Here is a 15,842-nt window from a genome sequence, read left to right on the forward strand (position 1 = left end):
TGAGGCTGTATTTAGTGACAGATGTTTAAAATTCAAAAGGTTGGTCTTCCTCATAAATAACTGAAAGGGGACAGTGAGACTCCCTTAATGGTTTTCCCTGATATGTGAACAGTGTAATTTATAAGGAATATTTTAAAATGTTCACCTGCCTCCATGTCAGATCTTTCTCACTGACCGGAATACTTTCCTTCCTCTCAGGGTGATCCTGGTCCCATAGGACCACAGGGCCCTCGAGGACTCCGAGGGCAGCCGGTAAGTTTTTATTTCTGACAAGTCATTTCTGGGGGTACATTATAGTTCATGGAATGGTTTGGGTTGGAAGGGACCTTAAAGATAATCTAGTTCCAATATGCTGCTCTGGGCAGGGACATCTTCTAGACCAGGTTGCTCAGAGCCCCATCAAGCCTGGGTTTGAACACTTCCAGAGCAGGGTGTCCATACATTGTGTGTAGAGGGGTTGTTCTGCATTCCAGAACTCTGATTTGAAGGAATAGTTTTCAGGAAGACTCAGATGATGTTTAATTAAACCCCTTTCTTACTTTGAGAAAGACAAATAAGAATGATATTGCTAGAAACTGATAAAGACAGAATGTTGTAATGTCAGATGGCTGCTGACTCAGTGGGAAGAAGAGTTTAATGGATTCTGTCAGGATTTCAGTGTCAGAAATGCTCATTTTCCAGTCCTGCCTCTAGAATCTCACTCACTCCTCACATGATCTCAGTTTTCAGAAGACAGACACTAACTGTGGGTGCCCAGGTTGAGGTATATGGGGTCCAGCTGTGATGCTTTTCACCCGCACAGTTTTATTATGACTTCAGCGGAGAAATGGCAATTCAGTTGACATTTCAAAAAGTGCCATTTGGGATAGCTCAGAAATTACTTTTATTAATTTAATGGTGTTTAAAATTTGGCTTTTAAAATGAACCCGTCTCAAATTTGAATGGAGGTCTCTGTTGCTGAACCTCGGCACATCTTTAATGTGATGCAATAAGTTCTTTTCCTTTTTGTGAGACCTGATAGATAAACAGATCCTGCAACATGTTCTATAATCAGGGCAAAATGCTGATTCAGCCAGCAATGCCAGGAGCTGAAGTGGCAGGTCCCTCCAACCTGGGAGGGTCGGGGCTTAGATTAGACTACAGGAACATATGGAAGGCTCCTGTGTTTACCTTGTAATTCATCTCATTATTCCTGTACTGCTGGCATCATTCACTAACATGTCATGACCCTGCACAACACTGGCCATGAGTAAAAATATTTGAAGAGATAAAATTTATCATAACTCTTTGGAGAAGAGATACTTGAGGGTATGTATGTTGGAAGGCAAAGTATCAGTTTCTCTTATTCTCCCTCTGCTTTGTTTCTTCTCTAACAAGGACTGTGAGTCATGATTTTCAATATTACCAGTACAAGGGCTGGTCTTTATGGTCAACTCCAATACAGGGGAAAACCACCTCTGCACGATAAGTAATGTAGAACATCTCATCAAACTTTTGTCTGTGTAGATGATCAGCTCAGCTCCTTTGTTAAGGAACAGTGAGAAACAGGTCCTTTTAAAGGCTCATTCTGAATTGTCTGGTGTCAGGTAAGTATCAAACACTTCAAGGCCTTAGAATAAATGTTTCTCTTCATTTCCCAAAAAAGGGGAAGCCTGAGACAATAAAAAAGCCTTTTCTGAACACTGGTGATTTGGAGCAGCCATGGTAGGTGGCCTCATCCATCCTGGAGGATGTTATTTACATATGATAGGGACAAGGGTGGAGGAAAAGAGGAGGAGACGTGCTGGTTTAATCCTCCTCAGACAAGAGAATTTGATCCAAGTTTCAATTTTTTTCCTGAGATGGGATCAGACATATGAAATCAAGGATGCAGAAGTTGTGGGGTCAGTTGCAAATAAGATACTCCACAGTCTGTCAGGAGAGGAGATTGAACAGTGCTAAAGAAACCCCTGCTGGTCTAGGTGGATATTTTTAATACATTATGTCACTAACCTTTTTCCTTTTGGCACAGGGCAAGAATGGATTGCCTGGATCTGCAGGAGAACCTGGCCCGGCAGGTATCCCAGTAAGTACCACAAAAGGAAGCTCATGCAGCAAGGAAAGGTGACTGAGGAAGCATAGGTGGAGTGGATTATGTGTAGTTGGTTATCATTCCTGAAGTTTCCATGTTTTAAGATCACTGATCCAAAAACCACTTTGCTGGCCATGACTTTGGAGAGAGTTTGGCTACGTTCCTGGAACTGAGATTCTAACTGGGTCATCATTTTTTCCAGTGAAAGTTAAGTGTTCACAGCAAAAAGGAAATGATTGATTACCTGGTATGGAAAGGAGATTGGCATGCCCCATCTTCACCAGTAGATTTAATTTTGCCAAGCAGAGAGCGTGCAGCCTGCAGAGAGTTGTCAAAAGGAAGGAAAGGGCCTCAGGGAGCTGGCAGGCTGCCATCGAGGAACAGCAGCAGCAGAAAAATCCTCCCCAGGCACTTGGGGAACGAGCAGACAGCGGGCAGTAAACCAAGATCATGAAGCAGAATGAAACTCCCCTGAGGCCATCCTGTGGGGAAGAACAGCTTGGTAATGAAGGGCTGTAAGGAGGACAGTGAGGAGCTGGTGGTTTGTTTTGTTTGTTTTGTTTTCTTTTTTTTTTTTTACTCTGTTCTGTTGCTGAAAACTGTCCAGAATTCATCAAATCCATGCAAATATACCTTTGTGCCCAGTAGAATATATTGCAATGCAGGGCTCTTCCCTCTCTTTGCTCATGGAGACAGTACATGAGCAAAGTACATGACAGTACTTTGAATCCAGTGGACTGCTGGATTCAGAGGGAAAAAAAGGCCAGAGCAGGAGGAATCTGAAAAATTGCAGCAGGGTTTCACTCTCTGTGGGCCTTGCAGTGTCATAAAGCCACCTCAGCCTCTCCACAGACTTGTGCCCTGATCAGTCATTGCTTTGCTGCAGGGATGTCTTAGAAAAGCAAACGTCACTTTCCTGTGTGGGGAGGGGGTAACTCCCAGGTTACAGGTGGCACAGGTATGGTGCAGTCTCACAGCCTTTCTGGATCAAAAAATAAGTGCTGCAGCTTTTTCCTCCTTGACATAAGTTCTTCTTACCTTCCTGGAACTGCTGCCCTTGCTTCTTACCCTGTGGTTCCTCACTGTTGCTTTTTCAAACTTCTTTTCTTCTCTTCATTTCACTCAGCCCTGTTCCCAATTCCTGTCACTGCCGTCTTTACTTTCTGGGTCTTCACCAGATCACTGTGGCTTTGGGATGCCTTGTGAATGCCAAATGGGGATTATTTTTTAATCATCATAGTGTTATCACATTACCTAGACCATCAGCAAGTGACCCAGGGACTCACCAGGCAGCTTCCTGCACAAATACAGCACCACAGCAGCCTCTGCTCCAGAGGATTTAGAGTCCAAAAATAACATAGGAGATTGAAAAAGGATAAAGTCAGATGGATGAGAAAGGGGAAACAATGAGACAGTGTTGGTCAGCAGAACAGACAGTCATCTCATCAGTATCCTTCTCTGTCATTAAAGTGAATCCTCTCCCTTTCATAAAGGTTATTATGGGAAGTATTTCCTTGTGCTGTACATGAATCCATTTATTTTGAAAAGCACTAATTTCTTTCACAATATGGTGTGACAAGCCAATATTTTATACTTCTATTTTGAGGAAAAGGAGATTGAGAAAGGTTATTATGGCAATAAGGTGGGGGGAGGTTTCCACCTTCACCACTGCTGACTTGTAATCAAAAGGTAAAACTTGCCAGGAGCCTTCTCCTTTTGCAGCTGCTATTTGACAGTACCCATCCCAATTCACAGTGCTTGTGCTTAAGCCTGCACACAGCAACACAGTCCAGCCCCTCAAGTCTCCAGGGCTAGTTGCATACACAAAATCCATGTGCTTTGTGCCTACCAGGCTAGTTGGTACTCACTCTACACAAGTTTTACTATAAGAAGAAAAATGGCTATGTTCTGAATTAGGAGACGGAGGACAAAGTTGTAAAAGAAAAGGTTAAAATAAGAGTTAAAACCATATAAGAAGGTTGCGTGAAATGGTTCTGTATCATGAACTGCCATTTAAACTGTCCTGATCATTAAGGAAAAAGGATAGTTTGACAGAATATCACAAGAGATAAGTGAAAGGCAAATATTTTATAAATTTAACCTGGAAATAATGGCAAAAGAGCGGCTCTGTATCTGTTGTATTCTCGGATTTGAGCAGTATGACCACCTGCACTGTTTCCCTGTCATCACCCATCACAGCATTTCGGGTCTCAACACCCCTTATAAACCATACGACATCAGAACAAACACGGAACACACCTCCTGTCCCTGCCATAATTGTCCCTTCCTTTTCATCTTCTCCCAGGGACCCTGCATAGATTATTAATAATGCAACCACAGTATTTGAAACCTGCTTTTCTAAATTACTTTGTTCTTCCTTTCCTTGTCAGTTTTAGCAGTCCTGCTGCTACAGTGAAATTTCCCAGTTCCAGTGTATCTGTAAATGCATGCTCTAGAAAAGAGATGTTGCAGAAAGGGCTGCTAGTGTCTGTCTCATTTGTGTCCTAAGGGTCCCAAAGGAAATAAAGGAGAAACAGGCAGCCCAGGACTCCCTGGCTTCATAGGACCCCGAGGACCACCTGTAAGTATGTGTAGGAATGGATTAGACCCTCTTATTACCTGCTTTTAAAGATTAGACTGATAAAGATGGGACACAGTCACCTTCAATTAGGTAAAAAAAACATAAGCAGGAGATATGAAAAATCCAGAAGCCATATAATTTCACTTCCAAAGGAAACTGGACTGTAAAAATACCATTTTTCATATGGATGAATATCCAAAATCTCATTTATGGAGCTGGTACTTTTCAGTCAGATAATGTGTGCATTAATCAAACTGGTTCAATAGTCTTCCTAATATGGGTATGAGGTATTTAAATTCTCAGACTATATCTCTGCAGGAACCCCACGTGGACTAAATAGGGAAATTGTGAGTGATAATAATTCAGGTGTTTCTGATATTTGCTGTTCCAAGGAAAATTCCTTTGTTGCCAGCAACAGAGGTATATTGTAATTAAAGCACTCATATATCTCCCAAAGTGATCTAAAATAATACCTATGCACATGAAAAGATCACAGCCTCAAAATCCACTATCTTTAGCCCTCCCAAGACAAGTAAAACGTTAAATTCCATTGGAAGGATGGAAAAGGTGAATGTTAGGCAAATATATCTGTTTCTCTATTTGTTGGGTTAAAAATGGGATATAAAAGATGTGACTCTAGCAGAGCTGAATATTCCAGAGGATGATTCTTTTTCCTTCTGTAGGTTTTTTTTTATATTTTATTTTATTTTATAATTTGAAAGGGAAATTTGTGATGAAAAGAGGAGAAAGAAATATTTTGCTGGAAAGTTAATTTAAAGCAGCAAACATGGTGGTCATTTAAAACTGGTGGCCCTAAGGAATGCCCGAGAGTGTGTGATGCTGCCTGATTAGGAGCTGATGGGATCAGGTATCTGTGATTAGTTCCATTACTCATGGATATGTGTATAGCTCTAGATGTTATGTTTCCAGGTTATGGGGAAAATACCACCTGCATACACATGTTATAGATATGATTATGTCTGTTGGTTGCAAATGGGCTTCAAAGATGAATCTTTCCATTCATGATATGAGAAAGTGAGCAGAATTTCAGCAATAACTAGATTAAAGTTTGCTTTGGTTTATCTGCACTTTAGGACTGCAGTGACATTTTTTCATTTAAATGGTAAAGTGCAAAATGTACTGTCTAATTATCACACTATAAATACAGGGAAAATAATTTGAGAAATATAGAGAAAAAATTCTAATAGGGTGCTTATTCAAATTTAGATTATTTAATATAGTTCTGAAAGAAAAGCAAGATATCAGACTTGAACTTCCTTTATCACTGGCTCTATATGTGTTGTTTCAGCTGGTAGAGTACAAGATGGTAATTCTACCTACAAAATTTACTTGACTTACATCTTTAGAATGTTCTGAGTATGATACTGGTTACTGGATACTTAGGTTAAACCAGAGCTTATGAAGTGCATGAAGTTTTGTGAAGTGTTTGCAAGAAAAAGGAACAAAATTTTTTGAAAGCAGAAACATACTTTTGGTGAAACATCTGTCCTGCTCTCAACTGGTTCGTTAGAAATTATTTCCTGTTATTCACATTTACATGGGATGCAACATTACTAAAAAATGCTTTCTAAATAGGATGTGTCTTCCCAGGCATGACCAATAGCAGCATGTTAAGGATAAATCAATCCAAACCTGCTGCTGTGCAGAATACTTGTGTTTTTAACAGAAAAAAGGTTTAAGGTTATTAGGTAGAGTCTTTCTTCCAACTCCTTCCAGTGCACTGCTAAATGAACTTTCTGTGTGTCTTAGGGAGAACCAGGAGAGAAAGGTCCTCCTGGAAAAGAGGTAAGTTAAATTTCCAGTTGTTTCAAAATAAGATTGGTGTCCTGGGAAAAAACATCAAGGATGTCACCTGGGTCTCAATAAACTGATTTTTGTTATACAATGCTTCGGGTTGGAAGGGATCTTAAAGATCATCTAGTACCAACCCCCTGCCATGGGCAGGGACACCTTCCACTAGACCAGGTTGCTCAGAACCCTGTCCCACCTGACCTTGAACACTTCGAGGGATGAGGCATCCACAGCTTCTCTGGGCAACCCGTGCCAGGGCCTCACCACCCTCACAGTGAAGAATTTCTTCCTAATATCCTGCAGTCTTTCATTGTGAAGCCATTACTCGTCATTCTGTCACTACAGTCCCTGGAAAAAGGTTTGTCCCCATCTTTCTTATAACCCCCCGGAGCCTTCTCTTCTCCAGGATGAAAAATCCCAGCTCTCCCAGCCTGTCTCCGTGGCAGAGGTGCACCAGCCCTCTGGGCATCTTCGTGGCCTCCTCTGGACTTGCTCCAACAGGTTCATGTCATTCTCATGTTGATGACACCAGAGCTGGACACACTACCCCAGGTGGGGTCTCACCAGAGAGGAGTACAGGGGGAGAATCACCTCCCTTGACCTACTTGTCATGCCTTTTTTTTTTTGAATTGTTGATAATTGAGAGCCAGTGGGGAGCTCTCAGGAAACTGTGGGACCATCAGGGAAATAAATTTTCATCAGCTCACAAGAATCATTGTAAAGGTATGTGTTGTATTATTTACTGTTATTATGGAGAGATCTTTTATGTTTACCTTTATTTTGTTGCAGGGTACACCAGGGAAACATGGTGAAATTGGCTCCAAAGGACAGAGGGTAGGTTGGAGAATATTATTAGTTATTTCATAATGTTGAAATAAAAAGAGCTGTTTTTAGTTAGGGGCAAGGGGGTAGGGGTCATTCAAGAGTGAAACATGGTCCGTGCTTCCCACTCTCCCAGCTCTCTCTTTAATCATTTTCCATCACTAATAAATTGTGGATCATTTGTAGTGCACCAGATGTTGTATTCAGTAACTTTGCCAGCTCAGCTCTTAGTGTTTCTCTGTGTTTGGAAATGAGAATTTTGCCTCTTATTTTGTGGTGGTAATGCCTCTCTTTTCACTTAGGGTGAGCCTGGAATCAAAGGTGAAAAAGGCCCTCAAGGAGAAAAGGGCCCTCCGGGTGATCCTGGGATACCTGGTCACAAGGGCCATCCAGGACTGATGGGTCCCCATGGACCCCCAGGAGACACTGGGCAAGTTGGACCTCCCGGTCCTCCAGGACAGCCAGGATTTCCAGGACCGAGGGTAAGATTTCCAGAGAACGGCTTTGTACAGTAATTTCACTGCCACAGTGTGTGATCAGAAATGCAGCTCAGATTACACTGGGGCTGACAGAAACTAGAGCAAGAGTGTGTTGCAGTGGGGAGGCAGAGCTTTTATCTCTTGATGCACATTAAGGAGAGCTATAGCACATCTCAGGGAATCACAGAATGGTTTGGGTTGAAAGACCATCTCATTCCAATCCCCTACCATGGGCAGGGACAGCTTCCACTAACCCAGGTTGCTCAGGACCCCATGGGGAAGTGTTGTGGGGGTGTTGAATTGTGCTCAGGGGAGCTGAGCAGTCCAGAACCACAACCAGGGCAGCCAGTCACTGATGCCTCTTACCCCTAAATGCCTAAATCAGATCTGTGACTGTGGTCATGGCACTGGAGTCTGAAAAAATTCTTTCTATAAGGGCAATAATGTGCAGCATTTCATATGGAGAACTAATGCCTTCCTCTGCTGCTGGTTGTTAGGAGAGACAAAATGCTGAGCCGTGGAAAGGTCACTACTCTATTCCTGGAAATCCTGGAGCCAGCTCATCAGAATTCATGAAATACTATTTTTGTTTAATATTCTGTCTCTTTTTTTTTTCTTTTTTTTTTTTTTCCCCTAACGGGAAACAATCTCACTGCTGAGAATGCTGAGGGTGCTGCATGTAACATATATGAGAAAAACTACCAATATCAATGAAACCGCTATGCCCATCCTCAGGATGAATTTGAGGTCACATCAGAATAGAATAAACAGAGAAGTAATCTCTGATGTAAAAGCTGAGTAAATTTTAGACAAAGCATTTCTTTGTGTATCTCAACATCTCAGAGATTTGATGAGATTAAGTAATGATTATGGAGACAATGCAACTAATAGGGTTACAACTTGAAAATATAATTTGTAAACCTTCAAAGTATGCTCCACAATTGTGTTTACTTACTGGGGTATTCAGTAAGAGCCATCACAAATGGTTAGTACTTAATGTAAAAATTGTTTCTTTTGTCATCAAAGAACACCTCTTTTTCTCATGAAAAATCTTGGGAAGGAGGCAGCAAATAGAAAACTCTGTGCTTATCAGCAGTAACTTTTTATTGATTAAACTGAAATATTACTTAGCTATTTAATAAAATCTCAATTTTTTTTTAAATGAAGAGTAACTTCTGGTTCAGAAGAGCTCACTAGGTTTTCATAAGCATAAAGGACACAAACTGCATCCTTGTATGTTAAAAGGATAAGTGTGTGGGAAAAGCAACACTTTAACGCAAGTAGCTCATAGACAAAAGAACGCTGTCTCTAGGTTGACCAGAAGTATTTCCAAACTAACAGAAATTCCAAGAATAATTTTAGCCAAAAAAATTAAAAGTGTATTTCAAGTGAAACGTCTCACTTTCTGATTTACAAAGGAAACATTTGATCTTGTGGCTTGAAAATGGTTTATTTCTAAATATAGCTATATTTTTTTTTTGAGTTTATGCAAGGACAAGAGACTGGTTACCCCAGAACCTCTCTTCTTTTTTTTCTTTTTAATTTACTTGGAAAGCCACAACCTAAAAAATTCTCCTTCCTCCTACAAAAAATCCTTTCATCATTTTTTCAGTTGTATCATCCAGACTTTTGTTCATATCATTTTGAGTTTTGACAGTTATTACAGCTGTACAACAGCAGTGTCACACAAAAAAGCTGAGAGAAGAGATGAAAGATGCTGTGCCTTAGGGGCTGGGTAGGGGGCCAAGGCCAGGAAGCCGCATTCCCTCTCTCTTTTTAAGAGGCTGGAATCAGGCAGAACCTCGTACTGGTTTGGAAGAAAAGGTATCATATGCATAAACTGGCTTCTGCTCCCTGAGATAAGGCCTGTTGGCAGGTGATGTATCCAGTAGGAGTGTTTTTAACAAGTCCAGATACCCACTGTTACTATCCTTAGGGCACATGTGCATCTCTCTGCAAGGAAACATGCCATGATGGAAAAGAGGGTGGGATCTCCACTGTGATCTGGCAGGGCTGAGGATGTCTCCTGATTTGATTTCTACTACTTGCCCTATGAGTGTATAGGAAGGAAGAAGGAGATTTTCTCTAGGAAGGAGATGGGAAAACTGTTCCAACTATCCCCTCAGACCAGGATCCCTGCTTACACTGTTGATCCCATAGTTTGCCAGCAGGTTGGAAATTGTGGGTGCCTTTGACACCATCTCCCATGGTATACTCCTGGAAAAGCTGGTAGCCCATGGCTTGGACAGGGGCACTCTCTGCTGGGTTAAGAACTGGCTGGATGGCTGGGCCATAACCAGTGGCAGGAGCTTCAACAAGACCAAGTGCTGAGTCCTACACTTTGACCACAACAACACTCTGCAGTGCTACAGGCTGGGAGCAGAGTGGCTGAAAGTGATCCAGTGGAAAAGGACCTGAGGGTGCTGGTGGACAGTGGCTGAACATGAACCAGCGAGTGCCCAGGTGGGCTGTATCAGGAATAGTGTGTCCAGCAGGACCAGGGAAGTGACTCTTCCCCTGTACTTGGCACTGATGAGGCCACACCTCAAGTACAGTGTCCAGTTCTGGACCCCTCAATTCAGGAAGGACAGTGAGATACTTGAGCTGGTCCAGAGGAAGACAGTTAAGCTGGTGAAGGGTCTGGAGCACATATCCTGCGAGGAGTGGCTGAGAGAGCTGGAGTTTAGACTGCAGAAGAGGAGGCTCAGGGGGGACCTTATCACTCTCTGCAACTGCTTGAAAACAGGTTGTAGCCAGGTGGGGAGGTGAGGTTCAGCCTCTCCTCCTAGGAAACCAGTGACAGGACAAGAGGACATAGTTTTAAGCTGTGCCAGGCAAGGTTTAGGTTGGACAGTAGGAAGAATTTTTTTCACAGAGAGGGTTGATTAGATATTGGAATGGGCTGCTCAGAGAAGCGATGGTGTTTAAGGAAAGGCTAGACATGGCACTTAGTGCCATGGTCTAGTTGACATGGTGATATTCAGTCAAAGGTTGGACTCAATGATCTCAGAGGTCTTTTCCAGCCTACTTGATTCTGTCATTCTGAGTCCCTTTATATTCATATATATTCATATATATATATTCATTCAGACAGACCCTGCAGCCCTGTGTATGCTGTGGGTGATGAAATGCCACATGCTAAACCCTCTGTGGAGGGTTTAGTTTGCACATCATAGAACCACAGAATGTTTTGGGTTGGAAGGGACCTTAAAGATCATCTGGTTCCAACAGCCTCTACATGGGCAGGGATGCCACTCACTAGATCAGGTTGCTCCAAACCCCACCCAACCTGTCCTTGAACACCTCCAGGAATGAGGCATCCACAGGTTCTCTGGGCAACCTGTGCCAGTGCCTCACCACCCTCATAGTAAAGAATTTATTCCTAACATCATATCTAAATCATTCCTCTTTTACTATTTTATTTTATTCCTACATCATATCTAAATCATTCTTCTTTTACTATTATCTATCTTTTATCTAAATCATTCCTCTTTTAAACCATTCTCCCTTATCCTATCACTATCTGATCCCCTTGGTGTGATTATCATGTCCCATTGCTGCAATTCTGACTCTTTAGGGGGAACCCCCATCTCTAGAGACTTTGAGAAGGCTCATCCAAGAGGAGTTATCCAAGCAGCTAGATGGTAAGTAATCACTTCTGAGAAGCCAGGAGGTGTATCTGAGAGTACAAAATATGCTTTCCATACCTGTACTGGCACCTGAATATCTCCTGCTTATGGAAGGTAATATTGTAAGAGGCTTGCCTGGAAGGAGAAGTGTGTAAAATGAAATGTGCTTTACTGGTCCCCAAGCTTTGATGTTCCCCACAATAGCACAGAAAGTAATTAAAGTAGGATGTAAACCTGCTTTTGAGGTCCCAGCTGGAGAAGAAATGTTCCTGATTTCTGCCTGACATTTGATACTCATTGGTATGAGGAGAGGCTGGAGTGGATGTGGGTTGCTGTTTCTCTCAAAGTGTGTCAAACCGCTACTGACCCCATCAACACTGAGATGCAGAGCTGTAGTGCTTCTCACACAGCTCTTGAAGCAGCTGACACGCAGCTGCAGGCATTCTCCTCCATGCTAAAGATCATGATTCAATGTAGTAATCTATTTCATGGATTTTATTTACACACTCTCAGACTTCAATATCCATGCCAATCTAAAAGCATTTGAGACTTAGGACCAATGAAGAGAAGATAGAAAACTCCATTCTGTTGGATGTTTATGTGATGCTGAATATATCTTAAGAGCTCTCTAGGTTGTTTTCATGTTATAATCCCAGCCAGCAACCAGGCCCCACACAGCTACCCACTCACTCCCCCACCAGCAGGATCAGGGAGAGAGTTGGAAGGGTAAAAGCTGGAAAACATCTGGGTTAAGATAAAGACAGTTTAATAAGCAAAGCAAAAGTTGCACACACAGGTAAAACAAAACAAGGAATTCATTCACCACTTTCCATGGGCAGGCAGGTGTTCAGCCATCTACAGAAGAGCAGGGCCCCATTGTGAGTAACGGTGACTTGGGAAAACAAATGCCATCACTCCAAACGTCTCCCGTCTTCCTCTTTCCTCCTCCCGTTTTATATACTGAGCATGATGCCATATGGTCTGGAATATCCCTTTAGTTAGTCTGGATCACCTATCCCAGCTGTGTCTCCTCCCAGCCTCTCACCCACCCCCAACTTCCTTGCCAGTGTGGCAGTAAAGAAAGCAGGAAAGGCCTTGGCTTTGTGTAAGCACTGCTCAGCTATAACAAAAAACCCCTCTATATTATCAACCCTGTGTTCAGCACAAATCCAAAACCTACTCCCATACCAGTAACTAAAGAAAATTAACTCTACCCCAGCCAAAACCAGCACAGTCATTCAGGGTCTTAGCACTGAAGTGGTAAGCAATGTGCCTGCTTGGAAATTGCAGAATACACTGTCACAGGAAGCTTAGTTACAGCTTCTGAGTTCACAGCCAGAGATGGGTACATCAGCTTTAACTCCACATATGCAACAGCCCAAAACAAGAAAAGTCAGCTTTCTCCCTACACACCAGCTATGTAGCATCTCACTCCGTGTAACAGAAGCAGTGGAAAAAGGCTCTTATTTTTAAAGCTGCAATGATCACATTTTCATAGATAAAGAAAGATGGAGGACAAGAAGTAGAGGATGACAGAAAAATTTAGGACAAAGTATGAAATTTAGGAGAAATTTAAAGCTATTGAGAAATGAGATTTCAGTAACTTAGAGAGGACCAGGGGGGGGCACAATCATGGATTATGGGAAACGACTGTGTGGGGAAAACAAATAAGTGGCCCTTGAAAATTGTGGCAATACTTGGACTTTTCTGGGCCCCTGGTTCTGGCTCTCCATCTCTTGGAGCATAGTTCTTTTAGTCTAACAAACCCATTTCCCTTTCTTTACAGCAAAGTTAACCTATCTCCTGGCTCAGATACAGCCTGCACAGGTAAAAGCATCCCATGGCAGACCAGGACCTCCTGGTCCCCCTGGGAAGGAAGGACTCCCAGGAAGAACTGGCCCTCCCGGAGAGCCTGGCCGGCCTGGACAGACTGGGTCTGAAGGGCCACCTGGACCAATTGGTCCCAAAGGTGAGTGAAACTTAGTGTGTTGGGGCAGTGCAATAAAAGTGTGTCCACTCCCCTTTGTCATCCCACTCTCCTTTTAGTAACATATAAGTAAGCCCTCAAAATGTAGGTGTTAAAGTGACCTCAGTCTGTTGAACCAGAGGTGTTGAATATGACCAGCAGTCACCGGTATGCTCCACCTCTGGCCAGAGCTGGAGTGGGGCAAGTCTTAATTCCCACTTAATGTCCAATCTTGGAGGATTGACCACAATTAGGAACTTTTTTTGCCAAATGTACTGGCTTCACTGTGGATGAAAGACCTATAGTACTATTCTATAGTTCTGTAGACCACTCTCATCAGTTCATTATTTTTCTTTCCCTCTCTACAGGAGAAAGAGGAGCAAAGGGGGATAAAGGAGACACTGGCATTGGCCAACGAGGGGAAATAGGTCCTCCAGGAATTCCAGGTGTGTTATTCAGAGCACCCCTCAACACACATCACTCAGAACCATTTCAAGGACGTGGGTCTCTGCCATATTAGATAGACAATCAGGATAACACAAATACAGCATACGTGGTTTCTGTAGAAAGTGGCTCAAAGGGAAGAACTACATCACTAGCATCATATCTGGCCACCTTTTATTTACTCAAACTGATGGACAGGTATAATGATCCGTCTCAGTTACAGCTAAGTTAACGGACCTTTGGGTCAAATCCAAAGTAAAGCTTTAATTATTAGATACCCTGTGAAGCACCTTCTCTGTCCTTGGCAGAGTGTTGTTGTGACCAAGCTGAATCCAGAGATTCAGGCAGCTTCAGATGTTACAAAAGGTCATATTGAGCACCTGTGCCTTGGACATACAGCTCCTGCTTTTCTGTTACTGACAAAGCATCAGCAAATATAGTTTGTTTGCAATCTGAAATTAGGAGTCATTGATCAGTTTTGCCTTCACTCGCTTTCTTGAGGAAGAAATTATGGGAAGCCTTTGTAACCCCATGGTTTGCATTTGGCATACTGGCCCTGCATTTCCTTCAAATAACAATAGATCCACTGTGCTTCAAATGAGTTATCTCCCCAAGCCACCTCTTGCCTCCAGCTTTCCCATCCTCACCTCCTCTCTGTGAGGATTATACATCATTAGTTGTCTCCTGCAGCTTCACATCTTCAGTGTGGTGATAAAGGCAGAGTAGCCACAGCAGAGCTCTGCACCCAAAGGATGCCATGGGGAGTGGAAATCTTTCCTTCAGAGACACACTGGTCACGTCCTTGAGATACCTCCTAGTGAAACCCAAATCTGTGGGAGCTGATGTCTGCATCCCAGTTTGGCAGCAAAGCCATGCCCTGTGACATTGCACTGCTGAGTACTGCATCCCGGGGGTGTCACTCACCAAGAGCATTTTGTTTCTGTTTTAGGCCTCCCAGGGGAGCCTGGTTATGCCAAAGATGGGATGCCAGGACCACCTGGCCCTCAAGGGGAAGCTGGTGTACCCGGTCCCGCGGGAGCACAGGGGCCTCCGGGAGCCATTGGACAGTGTGACCCCTCTCAGTGTGCTTACTATGCAAGCCTGGCTGCCCGACCCAGCAATGTCAAAGGGCCCTAGCACACAGGGAGCACCTGCAGACTTGTTTCTAAAACTTGAATTCATCACACCTGCCAAGAGCTCTCAGATGTCTTCAACTGTGTTTCTTTTGTGGGAGGCCTTCTAAAGCCAACAAATGCTGCCGGTCGGTCAGATTATTTTTATGGATTATAATTATTATTATTATTATCTTTGATGTGATATGTGAACTTATTTTTGTTTTCTCCAACATCAGGGCATATTAAAACATTACAAATAAGCGGTTTTTTTCCTCTTTTCAAGAGCATATAATATCAATGCATTGCGTAGCTGTTTATGCAAAACCATTCCAATGCCAAATTTTTTGTCTGTTATTTGATTAATTCTTTCCAAAGCTTTATCCTACACCCTTTAAACTGAAATTAAATCCTACAGCCTGGGGCATTAACTGTGAGATGCAGGCTGATCACAGGATTGTTGGTGCTATCTGCCATCCCCACAGAGGGGAGGAAGCTAGAGCCATGCCAAAACTGGAAAACAGGTCTCCAGTACCTGCAACTCACAATGGAAAGGCAGTTTTGAACAGCCAGTGTGTGTTTTCCAGAAGATCCCTGTTAAATTTAACATTCTTCTGCTGATAAGTGAAGGAGCTACTTTTTATGGAATCATGTGGGATCTCATAGTAAAGGCCTGAAGAGACCACAGACATGACCCAACCTCTTCGCTACCCTCTGTGCAAGAACTTCTGTACTCAGAAAGTTTGATTCTAACAGATGGAGCTTACTTTCCTCTGTCAGGGAAATGCCTCTGCAAAAATCTTCGACACCGTCCTTTGTCAGCTCAGAGATGTCAAATCCCATGTGTATTGTCGGTGCATGCACAGCCCCCTACCACTGCTTCACCCAAAAATCAGCCAGAGTAGCACAGGAAGTCCTCTTGTATT

The 15,842-nt window shown here is 42.9% G+C and overlaps 1 protein-coding gene across 1 annotated transcript in view; it reads left to right on the forward strand.

Moving 5' to 3' along the window:
* The window catches only part of COL22A1 (collagen type XXII alpha 1 chain), a 195,150-nt gene extending 179,973 nt beyond the window's left edge, over positions 1-15,177 (forward strand). Inside the window, exons 54-63 of the mRNA XM_018074383.2 lie at positions 199-252; positions 2,012-2,065; positions 4,581-4,652; positions 6,423-6,458; positions 7,254-7,298; positions 7,589-7,768; positions 11,343-11,409; positions 13,181-13,363; positions 13,729-13,806; positions 14,754-15,177. Of these exons, the coding sequence (XP_017929872.2) occupies positions 199-252; positions 2,012-2,065; positions 4,581-4,652; positions 6,423-6,458; positions 7,254-7,298; positions 7,589-7,768; positions 11,343-11,409; positions 13,181-13,363; positions 13,729-13,806; positions 14,754-14,941 (957 nt within the window). The 3' untranslated portion in view covers positions 14,942-15,177. The remainder of the gene's footprint in view (positions 1-198; positions 253-2,011; positions 2,066-4,580; positions 4,653-6,422; positions 6,459-7,253; positions 7,299-7,588; positions 7,769-11,342; positions 11,410-13,180; positions 13,364-13,728; positions 13,807-14,753) is intronic.
* Positions 15,178-15,842: the final 665 nt, after the last annotated feature.

Source organism: Manacus vitellinus, unplaced genomic scaffold (assembly GCF_001715985.3).
Source record: "Manacus vitellinus isolate BGI_N305 unplaced genomic scaffold, ASM171598v3 scaffold_1_pilon, whole genome shotgun sequence".
In the NCBI taxonomy this organism is placed as follows: Eukaryota; Metazoa; Chordata; class Aves; order Passeriformes; family Pipridae; genus Manacus; species Manacus vitellinus.